We start from the raw sequence: 18,325 nt of genomic DNA on the forward strand, positions 1-18,325 counted from the left end.
AGCCTCACTCATCCCTAAGTGGCATTACGGGAGCAGTAAGCCCCAACCACCCCTTGGATATAAACTTACACAGGCTCAATCTGATTGGAGTGCCTTAATTGTCAATTCATGGATTTGTTTATTCTATTCCTGCTATATCAGTATGATTTTATTCACCATAATATCAGATATACATTTTTTAACTGCAAAGGGTTAGATGTAGCATTAATTAACTTTCCAAAACACAGGTCCTTTTTGAGCAGAATGTGGTGGTAGCTAGAACAGAATGTAAAGTGTTGTCTCCCATCTGAAGAAGTTCAGTTTTTGACTGCTAGATTTCTTCCATCATCTGTGTAAAGCTTTCCTGTGTTATCCATCCATCCATCCATCCATCATCCAAGCCTATGTTGCCCCATGAGGAGAGTAGGAGCCTGGGGCAAGGCAAGCTGGTCCTGACATTTAAGATGAGAGTGACCAGCCTCACTCATCCTTGAGTGGCATTATGTGGGCAATAAATCCCAACCACCTCATGGATATAAACCTACACAGGCTCAATCTGATTGGAGCACTTTAATTACCCACTAAACCACCAGGTGCCATAATTTGGTTATATGGTTACCACTCAGCATAGTAAATGGTTTCCTTGTGTACAGGAAACCATTTGGCATGTCACTTAGTGTAGAGTCACCCATAGGCAGAAAGAAGAGGAAATAATGAAGGAAAGAAAGACAGAAGAGAGAGTGTATAAGTCACCCATAGGCAGAAGGAAGAGGAAAGAATGAAGGAAAGAAAGACAGAAGAAGAGAGAAGGAAGAGAGGAAAGGGCAGACACACTTAGCAGCACTACATCGAGTGAGTGGATGGTGAGTGCCCCCATGTTAACCAGCATAAAATACCCATGAATTGTCCTCAGCAGTGAAAGGGTTCATTGAGATTGTCTTTAACCCATTGGCTGCTAAAAGTTCCCTCAGTTGAATAAAATTATCCTATATTAGCCTGAATAAAAGCCTAGATTTATTTATCAGAGCAAAAACATTAAGTTAGGTATCCCTGAGTTAATTAATTGTTCCCTGAATTATTAAGCAATTAATTCATTTGGTTAGGAGAGGAAATACTGTATATTAGTTTTGTTTTGTATCTGACTGAGTGTGAAAGTGGGAGGAAAAAAAAGGGAGATGTTCCCCCGAGCTAGACCTTATTAGATCATATAGCCCTGCTAGGTGACAGGAGGGCGCTACCCCTCCTGGCATGGCAGCTACCGGGTGTGGCTCGAATTCACAACCCCCCGGGTCCCGAGTCTGACACTTTACCACTGAGCCACCCTGCCCCCAAGGTGGGAGGAGGTGTAGTAGGTTAAGAAAAAGGTGGACAGATATGGTATATGAGTCAATGAGAAAGTGAAGCATGGAGAGCGATAAGGCCTGGGAACCAATAGTGGACTGAGCTGCTTGGGAGAATTTTGTGTGGCAGAGAGTATGACGAGGGTTTGGCACACCTGCTTCTTCCCAGTGGAGTGATAGTTGTTGGATTGACCCTTATATTAGGTGGTATGAAACTTGTAAATGTGCATAGGTATGCCTGTAGGGTGGAGTCAGAAATCCCAGGGCTTGAATGGTGAGTGAATAAGGGTGATAAGCTTTTTTTTCTTTCTTTCTTTTTTTTTTTTTTTGAACGTGTGAGGAACGGCCAAAATTAGGTTAGGTACCTGTATAAAAAAAATCACATCATCCGATTTGTTCGAGACAGACGTTGATCTGGAATGACAAAAAAAAAAAAAAAAAAAGTCACGCAAAGTAGGCTACCATGGAAAGTCCTCCATAATCTTCGTAGTCACTTGTTATCGGGGTATGCCGTTTCAAAGCCAGACATGGTCCTCTTTCCCAGACAGAGATAAGGCAGAGGGTTACGTGCGTGGTGGAGAGGTAGACTGGGTTTTATTTGTGCCTCATCTCTCAGATGGCCACCATGAAACTCCACGCCTTCTTGCTGGTCCTCACAAGTAAGTTTTAAGTCGGTGATTATTACAATATGCAGCTTCCACCATGCTTAACATTTTTATTTTATTCTTGCCATCTCAGAACGATTGAATTCAGTCTGTTTGAATTGTGTCTGAGATTTTAATAATTTTAAGTAGTTTAAAGCTTATTTAATAGGGGTTGATTAAAATTATATTTATATTTAAATGATAACATTAAATTGAAATATTGCTGAGATATTCAGGCTTGTTATAAATATCATTCTGACATTCTCTCTCTCTCTCTCTCTCTCTCTCTCTCTCTCTCTCTCTCTCTCTCTCTCTCTCATCATTCTGTCTGTCTGTCTGTCTGTCTCTCTCTCTCTCTCTCTCTCTCTCTCTGTATATATAATATCAGGGTGATGTGTAATCTGTTGGTACGTCATTGCTTAACACCGACTCGAGTCCCGCTTGAGACTCCAGCACCTGCCTATGGCTCTGAATAGGCTAATGACTGATAAAGCGAGGTTATTATATACTGTATTACTCTTTTACACTCCTTATCTCTATGTGAGTTCTCCATTACTACTACTACTACTACTACTACTATAGTAGGCTACTACTGCTGCTGCTGCAGCTAATCCATCCATCGTCTAATTCTTTTTTGCTCCATCAGGAGCTTAGGAATCCGGGACCAGCCTACTCACTCCTGTCCCTGAATGACATGATACAAGCAGTAAACTCCAGCCTTCCCTGAAATGTAAACCTGTACAGGCTCAATCAGGCTGGAGTACCTTAACCCACTAAACCACCAGGCGTCATTTGATTACATGGTTACCACCCAGCTCAATAAATTGTTTCCTGGTTTACAAGATACCATTAGGCCTGTCGCTCAGTACAGAGTCACCTGAGGAGACATCACTGCATCGAGTGAGTGGATGATTGTCGCTCTCACCTACCATCCGCATGATAATAATAATAATAATAATAATAATAATAATAATAATGATGATGATGATAATAATAAAGTAATAAAAAAAAATGATGATAGCTACAGCAGCAGTAGGCGTAGTAGTAAGTATTGATAGTAGTGGCATGATTAACAATAATATCTAGAATTCTGTAATTGTCCTGCAGACAGTCACTAGTCTCCACTTACTGTTTCTTACAATGACCTTGACCCCATTAGGGAGATATTGATTTTTTTTCTATCATCAGTGGCCCATACCAGGGCACATAACCTGGGCCATTCAAAGTCCTTGCCCAGGTCGTATTGAAGTCTCCAGTAAACACGACCAACTTATCTCGTTCACAATACTGATATGACTCTGACATCCTTTTCACTGCGTGCAGAGGATTTGGATTTTTTTTCTTTCAGCAATTACCCACTCCAGGACACATAACCTGGGCTCTTCAGATTCCTCGCGCAATCTCCAGTTCTCCTGGAATTGTTGCGAGTCTCTGAGGCGGGAATAATAATAATAATAATAATAATAATAATAATAATAATAATACCAGCGAAAACAGTAGCCTTCACTATGTAATAGGTGAAGACTAACAATAATTAATAATAATAATAAAAGTAATAATAATAATATGTATAATAAGAATAAATTCCGTGGTATATCCCCTAGTGTGGTGTGTCGAGGTGGCGAGGGGGACAGGACTCTCCCCCGAGGTGGAAGCCCTGGCGGATGAGTACTTCAACTGGAGGGTTCAGGACATGCCACAGTTTGGCACATTCGTACGTATTGTTCTTTCCCACCTCATCTCTTTATCTCATTATCTGTCTGTCTGCAGTTTCTCTACCTATATTCCCACTTTCTATATTCTCTGCTTAATCTTCCTGTCTGTCGGTTTGTCTCTTGATTTATGTGTCTGTCTGGCTGTCTATTTAATGTTTATCCATCCACCCATCTATCGGTGTATCTATATCCAGTTATCTATATCCATCTACCTGTTTGTCTTTCTGTCAGTGTGTCTACATGCCTCTGTATGTCTGTTTCTGTCTCTATCCATCAATCTACCTATCTATCTATATTTATTTATTTGGCACCGCATACCTTCACATGTCACCTATAAGACAATAATACCCACCGTCTGTACTAACTACGTTTTAAGGCCGTCTCATTCAGGACTGGTGCGATAGTGCTAACTGAACAGGGGAGAGGATGGATGAGGAATTGTTTATATATCTGCAGGTGTTGTGGAAGATAAGCCGTTTTAACGAAATTTGAGATGTAGCCTAACATTTAAATGTATACCAGGTACCTAATTGCACAGAGGATAAGCTGCAGTGGCATCATTATAGTTTAAATACAAGTACTGGTGCATAGTTACCATGAGATTTTCCCCAACACAGGATCTTATTACTGTAGAATTTCCTGCCCCAAAGGACGGCTTGATGTTTCTAATCTTTTGCTTTTTGCGATTCAGCATTCACGATTACCAGTGTCCCTATCCACTGCGCATCCTTAGTGATAGATTTATTTATGCAGGAAGCGTTGGAGCACGTGAAATAGTGACAGTACCATATCTCCTGCACACACAAGTACTAAGTCGTTTCTGGCTGCCGAGTTACAGTAGGGGAAGGGGGAGACAGATAGCAGGGAAGCGTAGGTTGGGGAGGGGTGAAGGTGCTACTCCCTCCTTCCCCCCCACCGCGACTCATTGTTTTGTGTACTGCAGTTGTACCATACCAGAATTTAATCTTGAAAACTAAACTCTGCTTGTGCCGTCATATTCACTGCCTCGTTTTTGGACATTATTTCCAATGATGACTGTATTGCTGGTATGGCAGAGTACGCAGAAGGAGAACTGAATCTGATTAAATTATGAGCTGTTGAATGACCAATGACTGTAAATAGCCGGTCAGAGGCAAAACAGAATGGAGAAGAGGGTAGGGCATTGGTGTAGAGATGAACTGATTCCATTGTAGGCTGATATCCTCTCATCACCTGTATGATTACAGTCCAAAAATAATCTAACTCCATTTTCTTCAGATTGGTATCCACGATTACGACGACCTGCTGGACGACATGTCTCTGGGTGCATACGAAAACCGCTACGATCAAAGCGTTGCATTCCTGGAGGTGGCCGAGGCACTGGAGGCCAACCTCACACAACACGCAGACCTCGTCAACATACGCGTCCTGAAGGATGAACTTACCACTTACATCGACGGATATCCTTTCCAGGGGTGAATACAGTTGCAGTCAATAGTTATTCTTCAAAGCTGTTTAGATTTAGCAAAAGCTTTCTATAGTAGCAAATGATAATCATGGATGAGATAATAATAATCACAAGCGTTAGTCATCATGATCATCACCATCATCATCATCATCATCATTATCTTGGACTCTTGTTTCCTCCAGGATCAAGGGGGTTGGTAGTGACCGCACCTCCTCGAAGCCACTTTATCTTCACGTCCCTCTTTCAGGCCTCCTGTTCATTCTTTTCCACCTAAGTTTGGTATTTCTTTTTTCAGTAAGCCTTAGGAGACGAGAGGTAATTCACAAGCTGATTGAACTGTATGGAGGTAATGAGAGTGGACGAGTGGAGATGAAATAATAGGTCACGTTGGGGACTGGTCTGTAATTACTGGTCGTTCTTTATGTATTTATTTTCTTTTGATAGGGTGGGGTGGGGCGGGGTGGGGGAGGGGGTCTGTGTAGCACAGCTGTTTCTGTGGATGAGAATGTAGCCTTAGCAGAAGGTCATATGGGATCTTGAGGAACCACTGGGGGATTCCGTGTTAACCATCCACGATAATATATTTTTTATGCAGTATTGATTTGTCCATGTAACACTTTGGGATACAGTTATTCGGTCAACTGCAGACTTAAAAGTGCAGTTTCACAAACGTATAATCTATCGTTTTTCCACCAGGTTCCTGGTACCAGTCAGCTTCAGTGACGGGCCTCACGTGGACCTATCTCTTTTGATCTCGTGGATGGTGTACGAGACGCCTGAGGACTACGAGAAGCTGCTGTCTCGCTACGGTCGCCTTCCGGTGCAGCTGCAGCAGATAAGGGAGCTGTTGGAAGAGGGGGTCGCTCAGGGCCACGTCCACCACGCTATCTCAATGGTAGGTTAATCTCGAAGGTTTTATATTCTTTTTACCCTAACTTGGACTAAAATTGGTGTCTTTTCATCTTGAATTCTCAACTGTAACGAGAGATTAACAATAGAATAGAATGATCTGCACGAAAAGGATGTAGAGTCGTGGCACTGACTTTTTGTGTCACAGAGGTACTGTACGTGAAATAATCTGCTAAATGACGAAAATTGGGCAGAGAGAATAAAAACAGTATGATGATGATGATGATGATGATGATGATAGGTGCATACTCGTTGGCAAGTGACTTGGGGTCGTATATTCGTCAGCTGAGACACTGAGCACATCTTCCTTACAAGCGTAGGCCTATTTCTTCATAAGGTGCATTCATATTTACGCTGACAGTACTTGGGGAATATTTGACGTCATCAAGCAACAATATATAAAAGAACAGTGAGGAAGGTGTTTTGGAAAGTCTCCCAGCCTCACTAGAATACAACTCTCGGTATTGTTCCATCCTTAGTGATTTACAGTGTGCTATGCCCTGACGGAGCGAGGTATTCCCTCATTTTTTCATATTTGTCGCTGCACATGTTTTTACACTGTCAAACTGCCCATAGGATGGGTGTCAGAAGAGGTCTTCGGAGACTACGTACCGGTATGGTTTAGCCTCAGTTATAACAGGTGTTAGTAGACTGGGCACAATTCCTCACATTCGAACCTTGGCCATGCTAACAGCTACCTCCAGTCATTGGCCATTGCATCACTACAGCTACTAAGAGGATGAGTTGTCCCTAGTTTCCTTCACTACCGTAATCCTTCAGGTAACACAGCGACTATGTTTGAAGGGGGGTGTCCCATAGGGCACGGTGTCACATATTTCCCTGTTCACTCAAAGCTTTTTCCGAGCTTCCACGTTGGATCCTTTAGCTTTCATGGGGTTTTAGGGGGGATTTCTGCTGTCTTCTGTACAAGAACTTCACAGTGTCACACCTCACAGAAACACCCCACATTGCCGCACCACGCACTGTAATAGTACACCACATTGCCCACCGGCACATCTCAGTCTCAGAACGGGTACTGGTATACATAAAAAAGTGGCCAAACACTTGTGTATCTCTCTGGAAAACAAATGGACACGTTGTATTTCGCTCCGCCAGTGTCCCATCGTTTCCATCGTATCCATTATACCACTCAGTTATATAATTATAAGCATATCTCACCCTCAAACTGACAATTTTCTGTCATATTACACTGGTCAAATCTTTGCTTACGAACTCCATATTCCACTTCACACAAACCCACTCTTTTCCAGCCTCACCTTAATTCTTCCTCCCTCCCTTCCCCGACACACATACAGAAAGGCGTGGCGGAGGCATTGCAGGAGTTCGTAGTAACATCAGCCGAGGACTCCCCGCTGTGGTCGCCCCTCACCTCCTTCCCCGGGAACTTTACCCAGGAACAGATCACGGAATTTCAGACACGAGGCGCTGACATCCTTGTTAACCAGGTCAGTCCGGGCTTCAGGCGTTTCGGACCCTATTCAGTAACGACGCCATTTCCTACGACGTAACACGACTCTCCCTTACACACTGTCGAACCTTACTGACGTTTCCTTGTTCACTAGCGACCCCATTTCTCATAACGCGCCACTGCCTCCCTTTGCATACTTTGACATCTTATTACACTCGTACTCAAGAGGCAGATATCATAATTTCCCCAGTCAGGTTGGGCTTTTCTTTTCATGAGGTGACACTGAGACAAAAAGGAGTACTTACAAATATTACATGCAGGAAGAGAAAAAAAGATACACCCAAGTAATTTTGATTACTGATGGGAAGAGATGCAAATTATTAACCGTGACCTCTAACTATACCCTAACGCATTTTAATTTAACCTAACCGAACTTAATTTAACTCAGTCTTACATTACCTAACCTAACTTAACGTAACCCAGCTGATCTTACCTTACCTGGGGTAACTTAACCTAACCTAACTTAACCTAACCCAACTTAATCTAACTTTATTTTACCTTAGCTAGTCTAATTTAACTTAACCTAACCCTTATCTCACCTAGTCTAACCTAACCTAACCTAATTCCCTGCAGGTGTCTCCGGCCTTCCAGCAGCTGAGTGACTATGTGGCCACGTCGTACACCACTCGTCCTGACATTGCCGTCACCAGCCTGCCTAATGGACCAGAGCTATACACACAGCTCGTCAGGTGAGTAGCCCTTTCGCCTTTCTCTCTATTTATCACTATCCATTTATCCATTTATCTATCTAGTTACCTTTCTATATTTTGTATGCTTATCTATCAGTCCATCAGCCTGCCTATCAATTTATCGATTTAACCTCTTCATTTTTTTCACACACATGCTGTTACACACATTAGTGGATTGGCACTGGCATAACGCAATATCTGAAAGTTTGTGTCAGTGTGGCCCGCATTCTCCAATGCCGAGGAAGTCTCCTAACACCACTTACTTAGCGATTTATGTTGGATATGGCTGGTTAATACCCTTTTGTACGTTATTTACGCGGAGTACGGCGATGTTTGAAGGATTTATGCAACACGCAGTGGGACAGTACGGTATAATAAGCACATAAATCGCTGAAGAAGAAGTGCAATAGGAAGACTCCTTACCCAGCAAGAATATGGACCTGTTTCATGTTGTTCCACCACCCTCTTCAGGTACCACACGTCCACCAGCATGACGGTCCCTGAGATCCACCAGCTGGGTATAGAGGAGGTGGCGAGGATTGAGACAGAGATGGCTCAGGTCAGTGTACCTTAAGGGTCGTAAGTCGCGTTGTAGGCTTCGTAGCTCATTTTATATTAACGATTTATTAAGTATACTGCACGTTGACATTATTATGTATGTTGTCAGTACCTTTTTAATAACGACGTAGTTTGCTTCAGTAGCATGTGCAGGATAATTCGTTCAGGAGGAAGTGTTAGGAAATCTGCGAAAGCCACTCTTAATACGACTCCAAGACTCCTGTATTGCAACTCGCGATTTTGCTCCTTCCTCTCTGCTGCGCAGTTCTATCACTTTCTTGATCATTTTTGCTTACACACACGCACACACACACACACACACACACACACACACACACACACACACACACACACACACACACACACACACACACACACACACACACACACACACACATTACCCCTTCCTACTTCCACCTCCAGATCGTCAGTGAGCTGGGATATAACATGACGGTGCCAGAGTTCTCAGCCATGATCCGTAACGATTCCCAGTTCTTCTACGACAACCCTGACGACCTCATGGCGGGTTTCGAGAACCTTGTGTACGACGTCATTACCCCGAAGCTGCCCCTGTGCTTCATCAACATCCCTGAGGCAGAACTGAGGTGAGGTGGAGGGTGACGGGTGAGGATGTGGCAAGGGGGAGGAGGGATCATAGTCTAAACGGCATTGGTTTCAAGGCTAGAAAAGAATTGAAGGCGGAAGGTGAAGGCAGTTGTAGATGTGGAATAAAAGATAGTTTAAAAAGCATAGGCTCAGAAGCTGAAAAAGAAAATTAGAAGGAGGATGAAGGATGAAGATGTGGGAGGTGGGGAGGAGAATAAGTCTTAAAAGCAAAGGGCCAAAAGCTGAAAAAAAAGAAGAAAAAGAAAAAGAAAAGATACAGAGGCGGAGGGTGAAGGCTGAAGATGTGGCATATGTCGAAGAAATGTCTAAAAAGCACAGGCTAAAAAAACTTAGTCAGTACTTGGGTCGTACTGTCAAGAGTGACATTTATGACTATAACTCCTTAATAGAAGTGCTCAGAGGAAGGTTCCGTATAGTTTTTCATCCCCCCCCCCCCACACTGAAGCCCAATGTGTTCTCAGGGTGGTGGCCGACCCTTCTCCTGACGGTGCTGGAGCCTACTACCTGTCGGGCGCCTATGATGGATCTCGCCCTGGAGTCTTCTACGTCAATACCTACAACTACGATGCCCAGTGAGTTGCGACCTAGGTGACAGGAAAAGAAAAACTGCATCACAACAATGTATTTGTCGTAGTTACCATATATAAAGATATTTTACGTGTTCAAATGCCCAGAGATGTTGTGCATGTTCGAATGCACAGACATTTTACATGCTCGAATGCTTTTTTCCTTTCATTTGTCTAGAAAATGATGTCATATAAACATACATAAGTTGCCTCGTTTTAAAAGCATAAACAGTGAATAAATAGTTTAAATAAAAAATGGATTCCCATTTGAAATGGTATCAGTCTATATATTTTTAACAATTCATATAAACGTTCCTATACCTGTAATTGTTTTCTTTATTGCCATATAAGGCACGTTTAGCTGACAAACACTGTCCCTTATACTGTCATGTCGAAAACCTAGTGTTTTGACCTTGGAGAATGATGACAGTAGTATTACCGGTATCTTGCCTTTAATAATTTGTATGGTTTAACTTATAAATGTGTTAGATTTTCAAGTTAAAGATAGATTTTTGAGGTATAAAATGCTGTGAGGAACTGTTAATCTATTCTTTCTGATGCTAGGATGGTTCCGTTTAGAGTGCTACATGCTTGAAATAATACATGTCTCACCAGTTACTCCCAACTAAATTGATAGTGTGTTTCCTTACCAGTGCATCTAATGTGGAGTGAAACAGCATGCCATGTATTTCCCTAATTTTATTTTGTTTCACCCAGACCAAAGTATAGTATGATGACGTTATCGATGCACGAGGGCAATCCGGGTCACCACCTGCAGGGCTCCCACAGCATCGAGTCCCCCACCATGCCCTACTTCAGGCGGGTCACAGACGACCGAAACTACGGCCAGGCGCCCTCCATATTCCCCCTCAACACCGCCTTCATAGAGGGATGGGGATTGTATGCCGAGAGCCTGGGCTTTGACATGGATCTTTACGGCGACCCTTATGACAGGTATTGTTATGGGATTGGAACGTCTGTGATTCATACAAAAGGTGGTGATAGGAAAGATGGTTAAGTTCCCCATCAACACCGCCTTCGTGGAGGGATAGGGCTTCCATTCTGAGAGCCTGGACTTTGACATGGACGGTTGCGTGATATAAATCTTAGTGACTGAAATGGGAAGTAAGGGAAGATGGCAAATTGGTGAATGTAGATCTAACGTTCTTCCTCAATACCGTCTTTGCGGAGGAATAGGAACTTTATATTGAGAGTCTGGGCATTGACACGCACTTATGTGGCCACCCTTATGACAGATATTGTTAGGGGACTGTGAGTTTCAGCAAGTAGTAAACCCCGTGGATTATAACGTAAATTTAGCTGTTTTTGACCTGCACAGTATATTAGAACTGAGCAGCAGTTTGATCATTGGACAGAAGTGACAGCTGTATGTATGTATGTATATATGTACGAGTATGCATCATCAAAACCAACTTACATAGCCCTTTTTCTTGAGGAGGCAGCTGCACTATACATGTCACAGGGCCAGAGAATTGTGAGACAGAGGGACACCACTTTGTCACGGAAAGTTTGACCTTTCTCCACTCTTGCTTGAGTTTGAGTGAAAGAGGCTTGCACACTAGGAATAGTGATGCATATGAACGCATAACCTGTCTGAGTGTTAGTGTGTGTCATGGAAAGTCTCTATATGTAAAGCAGAGAACCTCTACAGGATGCCAGACTGTGGTGACAAATGTAAAGATACTGCCACACCCACTTGAATGCCTTCCTTAGGCAAGACATTAACCTGTATTCAGATAAGCGTGCTGTAAATTGATTGCCAGAAGATTCATAGATAGTTACTAAAGAGTGTGAATTTCTGGTAATCAAAAGGAGAAATTAACATCTCATGACTCAGATGTTAAAAGGCAGTGGAATAATCACCTCATGAACGAAGAATCTCTGCGACAGGTGATGAAGACAATGATAAAAATCTCAATGACTCATGCCAGGTGGTAACAGAAGGAGAACGATGTATCCCCAGCACTTGGATAACTAGACGAGCCATAATATGAACTTCAGGTGTGAGAAGCAACTGTGTGAAGCAAGTGTTAGAGCCATGTGTGAGTCAGACATGAGAGGCGGGTGTGGAAGAGGTGTGAGAGGCAGGTGTAATTCCGGCTGTAAGAGTAAGATTGAGAACTATAGGCAGGTGTGAGAGGCAGACTCGAGAGGCAAGTGTGATAGACAGTTGTAAGAGCAGGTGTGAGTGGCACTGGCAGGTTTAAGAGGCAGATGTGAGAGGCAGGTGTATGAGTCAGGTGTGAGAGACAGGTACTAAAGGCAGGTGTAAGAGAAAGGTGTGAGAGGCAGCTGTAAGAGGCAGGTGTGAGAGGAAGGTGTAAGAGGTTGGTGTGAGAGGCGGGTGTAAGAGGTAGATATGAGAGGCAGGTGTTAGCAGCATGTATAAAAGGCAAGTATGAGAGGCAGGTGTACTCGTAACAGGCAAGTGTGAGAGCCAGGTGTAAGAGGCAGGTGTGAGAGCTAGGTGTAAGAGGCAGGTATAAGAGACAGGTGTGAAAGCCAGGTGTTTTCCCAGGTACGGCCATTACTCCGAGGAGATCTTCAGGGCATGCCGTCTTGTGGTGGACACGGGCATCCACGCACTGGGCTGGACACGGCAGGAGGCGATCGACTACATGTTCATCCACACAGCACTCTCACTGGTCGAGGTCGAGGTTAGTTCCTTTGAAATGATTTAAGTGCTGATTTGCATAGACCTAGGTAGGGACACACTTCTGTTGGATTTTAGGTCTGAAATTAAATGTGTTTGCTGAATTTTGTAGAAATAACATTTTTAAAAACTTGGACTTCATTATGTATATGCTGAGATTGGATGGAATAAGACAACAGCGTTTAGAAAAAGATGAGAGAGACCTTTGTCGTGCAGTGGACTGTCTCAAGCTGCTGCTGCTGCTGCTGATGATGATGATGATGATGTATAATCGTGTACCCATTGTTCTTTAGGCATTTAAAACCGAACTATAGCATGAGCATAACATTTGACCTGGCAGAACGAGATCGACCGGTACATCACATGGCCGGGACAAGCTCTGGCCTACAAGATTGGTGACCTGAAGTTCCGTGAGCTGAAGGCCCGCGCTGCTGCTGAGATGGGTGATGCCTACGACATCAAACAGTATCACGAGGTGGCGTTGGAGAGTGTAGGACCACTGGACCTGCTCGAGGATGAGGTCAATGATTGGATTAACTCGGCCTCATAAAACTTATCCTACGACATAGCCTACTCTTCAAGATATCTTTTCATATATTCTGTCAGGTTATTAATCAGTGTGTCTGAATCTCTTACGGAAATAATTATAAGTACAAAATTAGATAAATGTTTAAAGTGACAAGTTCACTCACCACTTGAAGAGATGGACATTGTTGTTCTTTCCTTAGTGAGTTTAAGATCCTTGCTAGAATGGAAGTGAACAAGGACTAACAAAGAGGTCATAACACATCCGGTATCTCTTTCCTCATCCTGGACCTGACGATGATGACAGTTTGACCAAATTTACAGAGATCCTTTGAAGTTAGTGTGAGGCTGCACCCCATCACCATTTTGCTCCTAATTCATGTGCGGCGATAATCATTTCGCATTGGCCACGTCCTACACTGCTGCGTGTTTTGTATGCTTGTCTCTTTGTGCACTGAATGTCATCTGTCTCCTTGAAAACGACCCAACAGATTTTCCCCAGACTTGTCGTTGATGTATGCGAGATCGGTGAAAATCTGGATTTGCCCTCTTCCTCTAACTAGAAGTGAGCACAGTACTAGATGGATGTTAAAATTCAGAGACGATCACCAAGTCATTTATTAGTATATGTGCTGTTTGACGCCGCCTCTTGTTAGGATTGGCCTGGTTTCCTTTTGATAGTAACAGTACAGGCACGCTGGCGTTTTATCATTCACAAACCATTGAACCCCGGATTAACACAAGATATTATTTTAAACCTGGGTCGATCGAGATATCCAACCTGGGCGCTACCTGTTACTACGAGTTGTGTTTGTTTCCTGAAACATTGGTTGGGGATGGATCACATCTCCATTGACAGAAAATTCCATGGCCCTAAGCATCAGTCGCCTTTCAGGATCCACAAAACACGGCTTGAACGTGCATAGCACAGCTGCCTGCCTATGTATGCCAGCCGCTGTAAGTACATGTGTTTCCAGGTGATGATGATACAGTGGGAACATATTGTACTCACGAGATTCAGCCACCCGTGATGACGTGAGAAAAGGTTTAGAAAAACTATGAGGATTGTTTTATGTTAAATTTATTCATGCTTGATTTATTACTTAGTTTGTTCTGTTTCTCTGGTCACTTACTCGTACATTTACTTTATTCTCATAATTTGTTCATTATTCTCTGTAATAACTGCATATTATACCAATATGTATTTTTTTTTTCACTTTTACATTTGCTTCATTTTGTTAAATTGTTCGTTAACTTCATGATGACTCTGTGCATTTTTGATTTTCTCATTAATTTACTGAGGCAAAGATGAGCTTGTGAGCAAGATAGAGGTAAAATATAAGGTGTAAGCACAAGAATTGGGGTAAAGGTAAAGGTGGGGGGCAGACGCCTCGAGGAGCTTCACCGTGGTACTTATCTCCGTAACTTAGGCCTGTGAGTTTGTAATGGTTTTTTCACCCAGTAGGCCTACCCTGCATCATTCAGGTCACCACCGGTACTTCCATTTGGTGTTACCCTTGGTATTCATTTTACCTACCAACCCATAAAGGGTGGATGGACACCTGAGATGAATGGCAACAGTTGCCCGCACCAGTATTCAAACCCTGGCGCAGATGGACTGGCAGCTTATTTCGGCGATGCTGACCACTCTGCCACCGAGGCTGACGGAATTAAAGTTAAGGTAGATTAAGGATGAGAGCTTATGTAAAAGGTAAAATGATGTAGTGTGAGGCAGGTATCTATCTATCTATCTATATACCTAGGCTGCTTCCCCCAAAGGACAGGGAGGTAGCCGAGAGAGGACGACACACTCCCAATTTACTCATTCATTCAACACATTCATTCGCATCTTAGCCCCAAAGGGGCTATATATATATATATATATATATATATATATATATATATATATATATATATATATATATATATATATATATATATATATATATATATATATATATATATGTGTGTGTGTGTGTGTGTGTGTGTGTAGGAGATAAGTGTCTGGCCTGGTGTTGGAGCAGATGTGGGGAAGGCTGTGTGTGTATGTGTGGGTGTGGGGGCTGGCGTGGGTATATGGGACAGGTGTATGTGCAGATATGGCCTTTGGTTCCTTCTTCACATAAAAAAAAGAAAAAAAAAAGTACAGGTGGATTCAAGGCAGGGGGCAGGGATGGGTGCAGTGAGGGGGGTGGGGTGAGGGAGAGGTCGTTGTCAAGATTTTTTTTTGTTTTTTTAACAGTTGTGGGGCGGGACCAAAATGGGGTACGTGTGAAGTGGGATTTAGGTGTGGGGTAGCCATCGACTAGGGTAGACGACTTCTATGCCTGTGTGAAAAGTCTAAGGACAGGTGTGGGTCTGGGTGCATCTGTGGGAACAGTCACTGGAGCAGGTGTGGACTGGGGTGCAAGAGGACAATTCTTCCGTGAAAAGCTCAGGATACAGCAGCTGGTTCTGGTGAGTGGGTAGTGTCCTCAGGAACTCTCGGGCCTGTGAGAAGATTTAGAATACATCAGTAAAGTACATCTTTTAGAATATAGCAAAATGTATCTATCTGGGTGAATCAAAATATATCATAATCCCAATTAGTTAGAATTCATCCTTGAGAAAAAAAATCTGTTAAAGTAAATAGCTTGAAATAATCAGTTAGGTGAAGTTAAGTGACTGTTTTAGACCAGTATTCAAGTCAGTCAAGCAGCAGCACCTTCAAGACAATTGATAGGCATAAATCTACGCTTTCTTCTACTTCTGCGATGGCGTTACCTTTGCTCTGGTGTTGGGCTGCATGGAGGCTGCTGGAGTGAGGCTCAGGTGGTGCAGGTTGGAGGGAGTGGCCGGACACCATCTGAACCCGAGGGACATGTCTGGCGTCGGGTTACTGTGGGGATGGTAAATGGTTCATGAAGGGGGATGTTTGTGGTTCCTGAAGGATTCTTGTAAGGACAATGAAGGGTTCTTTATGGGTTCATGTGGACGGTAATTCATGATTCCTGGAAAAGTTAATGAAGGAAATCTGATGGTTCCCCGGAGGAGACGGTAAAGGATTTCTGAAAGAGTTAAAAAAGAGTTCCTGCAGAAATCATACCCTTCCCTAGACTGGTCGCTACCTTCCACTGCATGAGATTCTGTCCTGCTCTATAATGTCCCTTAGTTTATCATGCACTATATTTCTCCAGTCCTCTTATGTTCTGTCTTTTCCTTCGCTGATCCGTCATGCCCTGCCCTGCCCTGCCTTCTAATGTCCCTTGCTTAACTTCGCACTTTCCTTTCTTGCCCTGTCCTGCCATGCTCTGCCCTGTCCTTCAATGGTTTGCCATGTCCTGCCCTACTTTGTACTGCCACTTCTTGCCTTGTCCTGTCCTGTTCGGCCTTGCCTTTTCCTGCCTTGTTCTGCCCTTCATTGTCCCTTGGCTCTCCTTCTTCAGTCATTTCTTGCCATGGCTTGTCATACTCTACCCTGCACTGCCCTGCTCTGCCCAGCCCCGCCCTGTCCTGCCCTTCCTTGCAATGCCATGATCTGCCATGCCTGCTCTTCATTGTCCCATGCCCTACCCGGCACATCATGTCTTTTCTTGCCCTGCCCTACCCTGCCCTTTCCGGTCGTTCTCTACCATATTTTGCCCCACCCTCTCCTGCCTTGAGGTCGTACCCAGTGGCAGCAAAGTTTGTCCAGAGGCGCAGCATAATCTCGCTCAGCACCAGGTCGTCAAGGCGCTGGAGGGGCGGGAACCCAAGCACGTCGTTGAAGATATACTGTAGGTCATCCAAGTGGCCCACCCCTACAGGAGAAACATAGGGAATATATATACCTGAGTTTATCCCCTTCAGTACGATTATGTGCAGCACTATCATTCACAAAATTTGCTTCAATCAACCAGTGACAGTGTGTCTGAATTACCCTAATTTCAGCCCATACAGCAGCTGGAGGCGTTTCCATGAACTGCTGTGTTGATTGAAACTTGTGCTTTCAAACTTACATTGTGACCATACCCTGTTCATTTAATATGACCTAAAATTAACAAATGAATATGATGTTGGTCACAAAGAGTGTTATGGAAATGTGGGCAGAATGTAGAGCCGTAGTACTGTTTTATCCTACAACTTAACTATGGGAAAAAAGCTGCAAAGGGACGAAAATCCCCAAGTCAAGGTGGACGAATTATAGTTGGCAGAAGGGATGCTGTGCATGATGGTGCTTTTCATTTCAGTCGCTACCTCTTCTAATCATACTCAGTATATGAATATACGATCTAAATAACTTCACTTTTGCAATTTAATGAGCAAATTTCCATACTCAAGGCTTTACACCAACCTCTATTTATGTCGTATCCTAGCCGACCTCTATAACCCAACAGACGATAATATTCAAATTAGAAAGTTCGTCCACCAGCGATGGAGCTTATGAAGGTTAGCTCTAACCTCTTTAGTTTGAAAAGTTCATCCTAAAGTTAATAAAATCAGCTGGAGATGGTAGGAATGAAAATTTGTCCATCATCGAATTGATTGGGTTGAGCAGGCTGCCGCTGGACGATTTTACTCTAAGTTAGCAAGAACCTCTCATAGTGGAGGGGGTAACGAGGGCTACATCTGACTCTTTCAATTCAAAATATAAAAGTCGTGTGGAGAAAGCAAGAATAAGTCAATAACATGCGGCATCTGATTCACTCATAAGTCTTATGTTATGCTGCATTATTACTATCACCAGACAGTTTTATTCTGCTCTGACTTATCGAACTAGGATTTAGACAGAGCCTTCACTAATCCCTTCACTGCAAGACCTCACCACGAAGTTGAATGAAATCGTTTAGAGATTGCAAAACTATTACAAAGTACTACTACTACTACTATTAATCTAGATAATAGTGGTAGTAGTAGTAGTAGGCATATCTGAACGTAAACCCAGTGGACTGCAGTTCGTAGTTGCTCTCCTCCTGCAGTGCACCATTTTCCTATCGGGGACTGGGGGGGAGGGGTTCTGAGGGACGTTTGTATAACCAGGCAGCGGCGCAGCTCGGTTATATCAGTGTCACCAAGTGAAGGTGTCCCTCTCAGCAAAAAACACTTAAAGAAGGAAAAAAAGCTCGCGCGCGTGTGTTTTGTGTGTGCGTGGGTGGGTGGGGGTGGGGGATGCTTGATAACACAATTCGTACAGTGTTTGCCATA

General features: G+C 43.3%; 1 protein-coding gene across 1 annotated transcript; it reads left to right on the forward strand.

Moving 5' to 3' along the window:
- The first annotated feature begins 1,944 nt into the window (after positions 1-1,944).
- On the forward strand, positions 1,945-13,187 carry LOC145400977 (uncharacterized). The gene is made up of 12 exons (XM_080273337.1): positions 1,945-1,978; positions 3,568-3,677; positions 4,936-5,132; positions 5,822-6,020; positions 7,351-7,500; positions 8,097-8,212; positions 8,684-8,771; positions 9,194-9,375; positions 9,859-9,969; positions 10,681-10,917; positions 12,503-12,641; positions 12,978-13,187. The coding sequence occupies exons 1-12, from the start codon at positions 1,945-1,947 to the stop codon at positions 13,185-13,187; spliced, it is 1,773 nt and encodes a 590-aa protein (XP_080129463.1).
- The last annotated feature ends 5,138 nt before the right edge of the window (positions 13,188-18,325 follow it).

This window comes from Coenobita brevimanus, chromosome 54 (assembly GCF_032717465.1).
Source record: "Coenobita brevimanus isolate Jiangsu-jjx chromosome 54, ASM3271746v2, whole genome shotgun sequence".
Taxonomy (NCBI): Eukaryota; Metazoa; Arthropoda; class Malacostraca; order Decapoda; family Coenobitidae; genus Coenobita; species Coenobita brevimanus.

What these genes read in the sequence shown, in the direction of transcription:
- LOC145400977 (XM_080273337.1), top strand. Translation starts at nt 1,945, where the DNA reads ATGAAACTCCACGCCTTCTTGCTGGTCCTCACAA. An exon ending in ACCTACAACTACGATGCCCA is followed by an intron (nt 9,970 to 10,680) that starts GTGAGTTGCGAC and finishes TGTTTCACCCAG; the next exon opens with ACCAAAGTATAGTATGATGA. An exon ending in TCTCACTGGTCGAGGTCGAG is followed by an intron (nt 12,642 to 12,977) that starts GTTAGTTCCTTT and finishes TTGACCTGGCAG; the next exon opens with AACGAGATCGACCGGTACAT.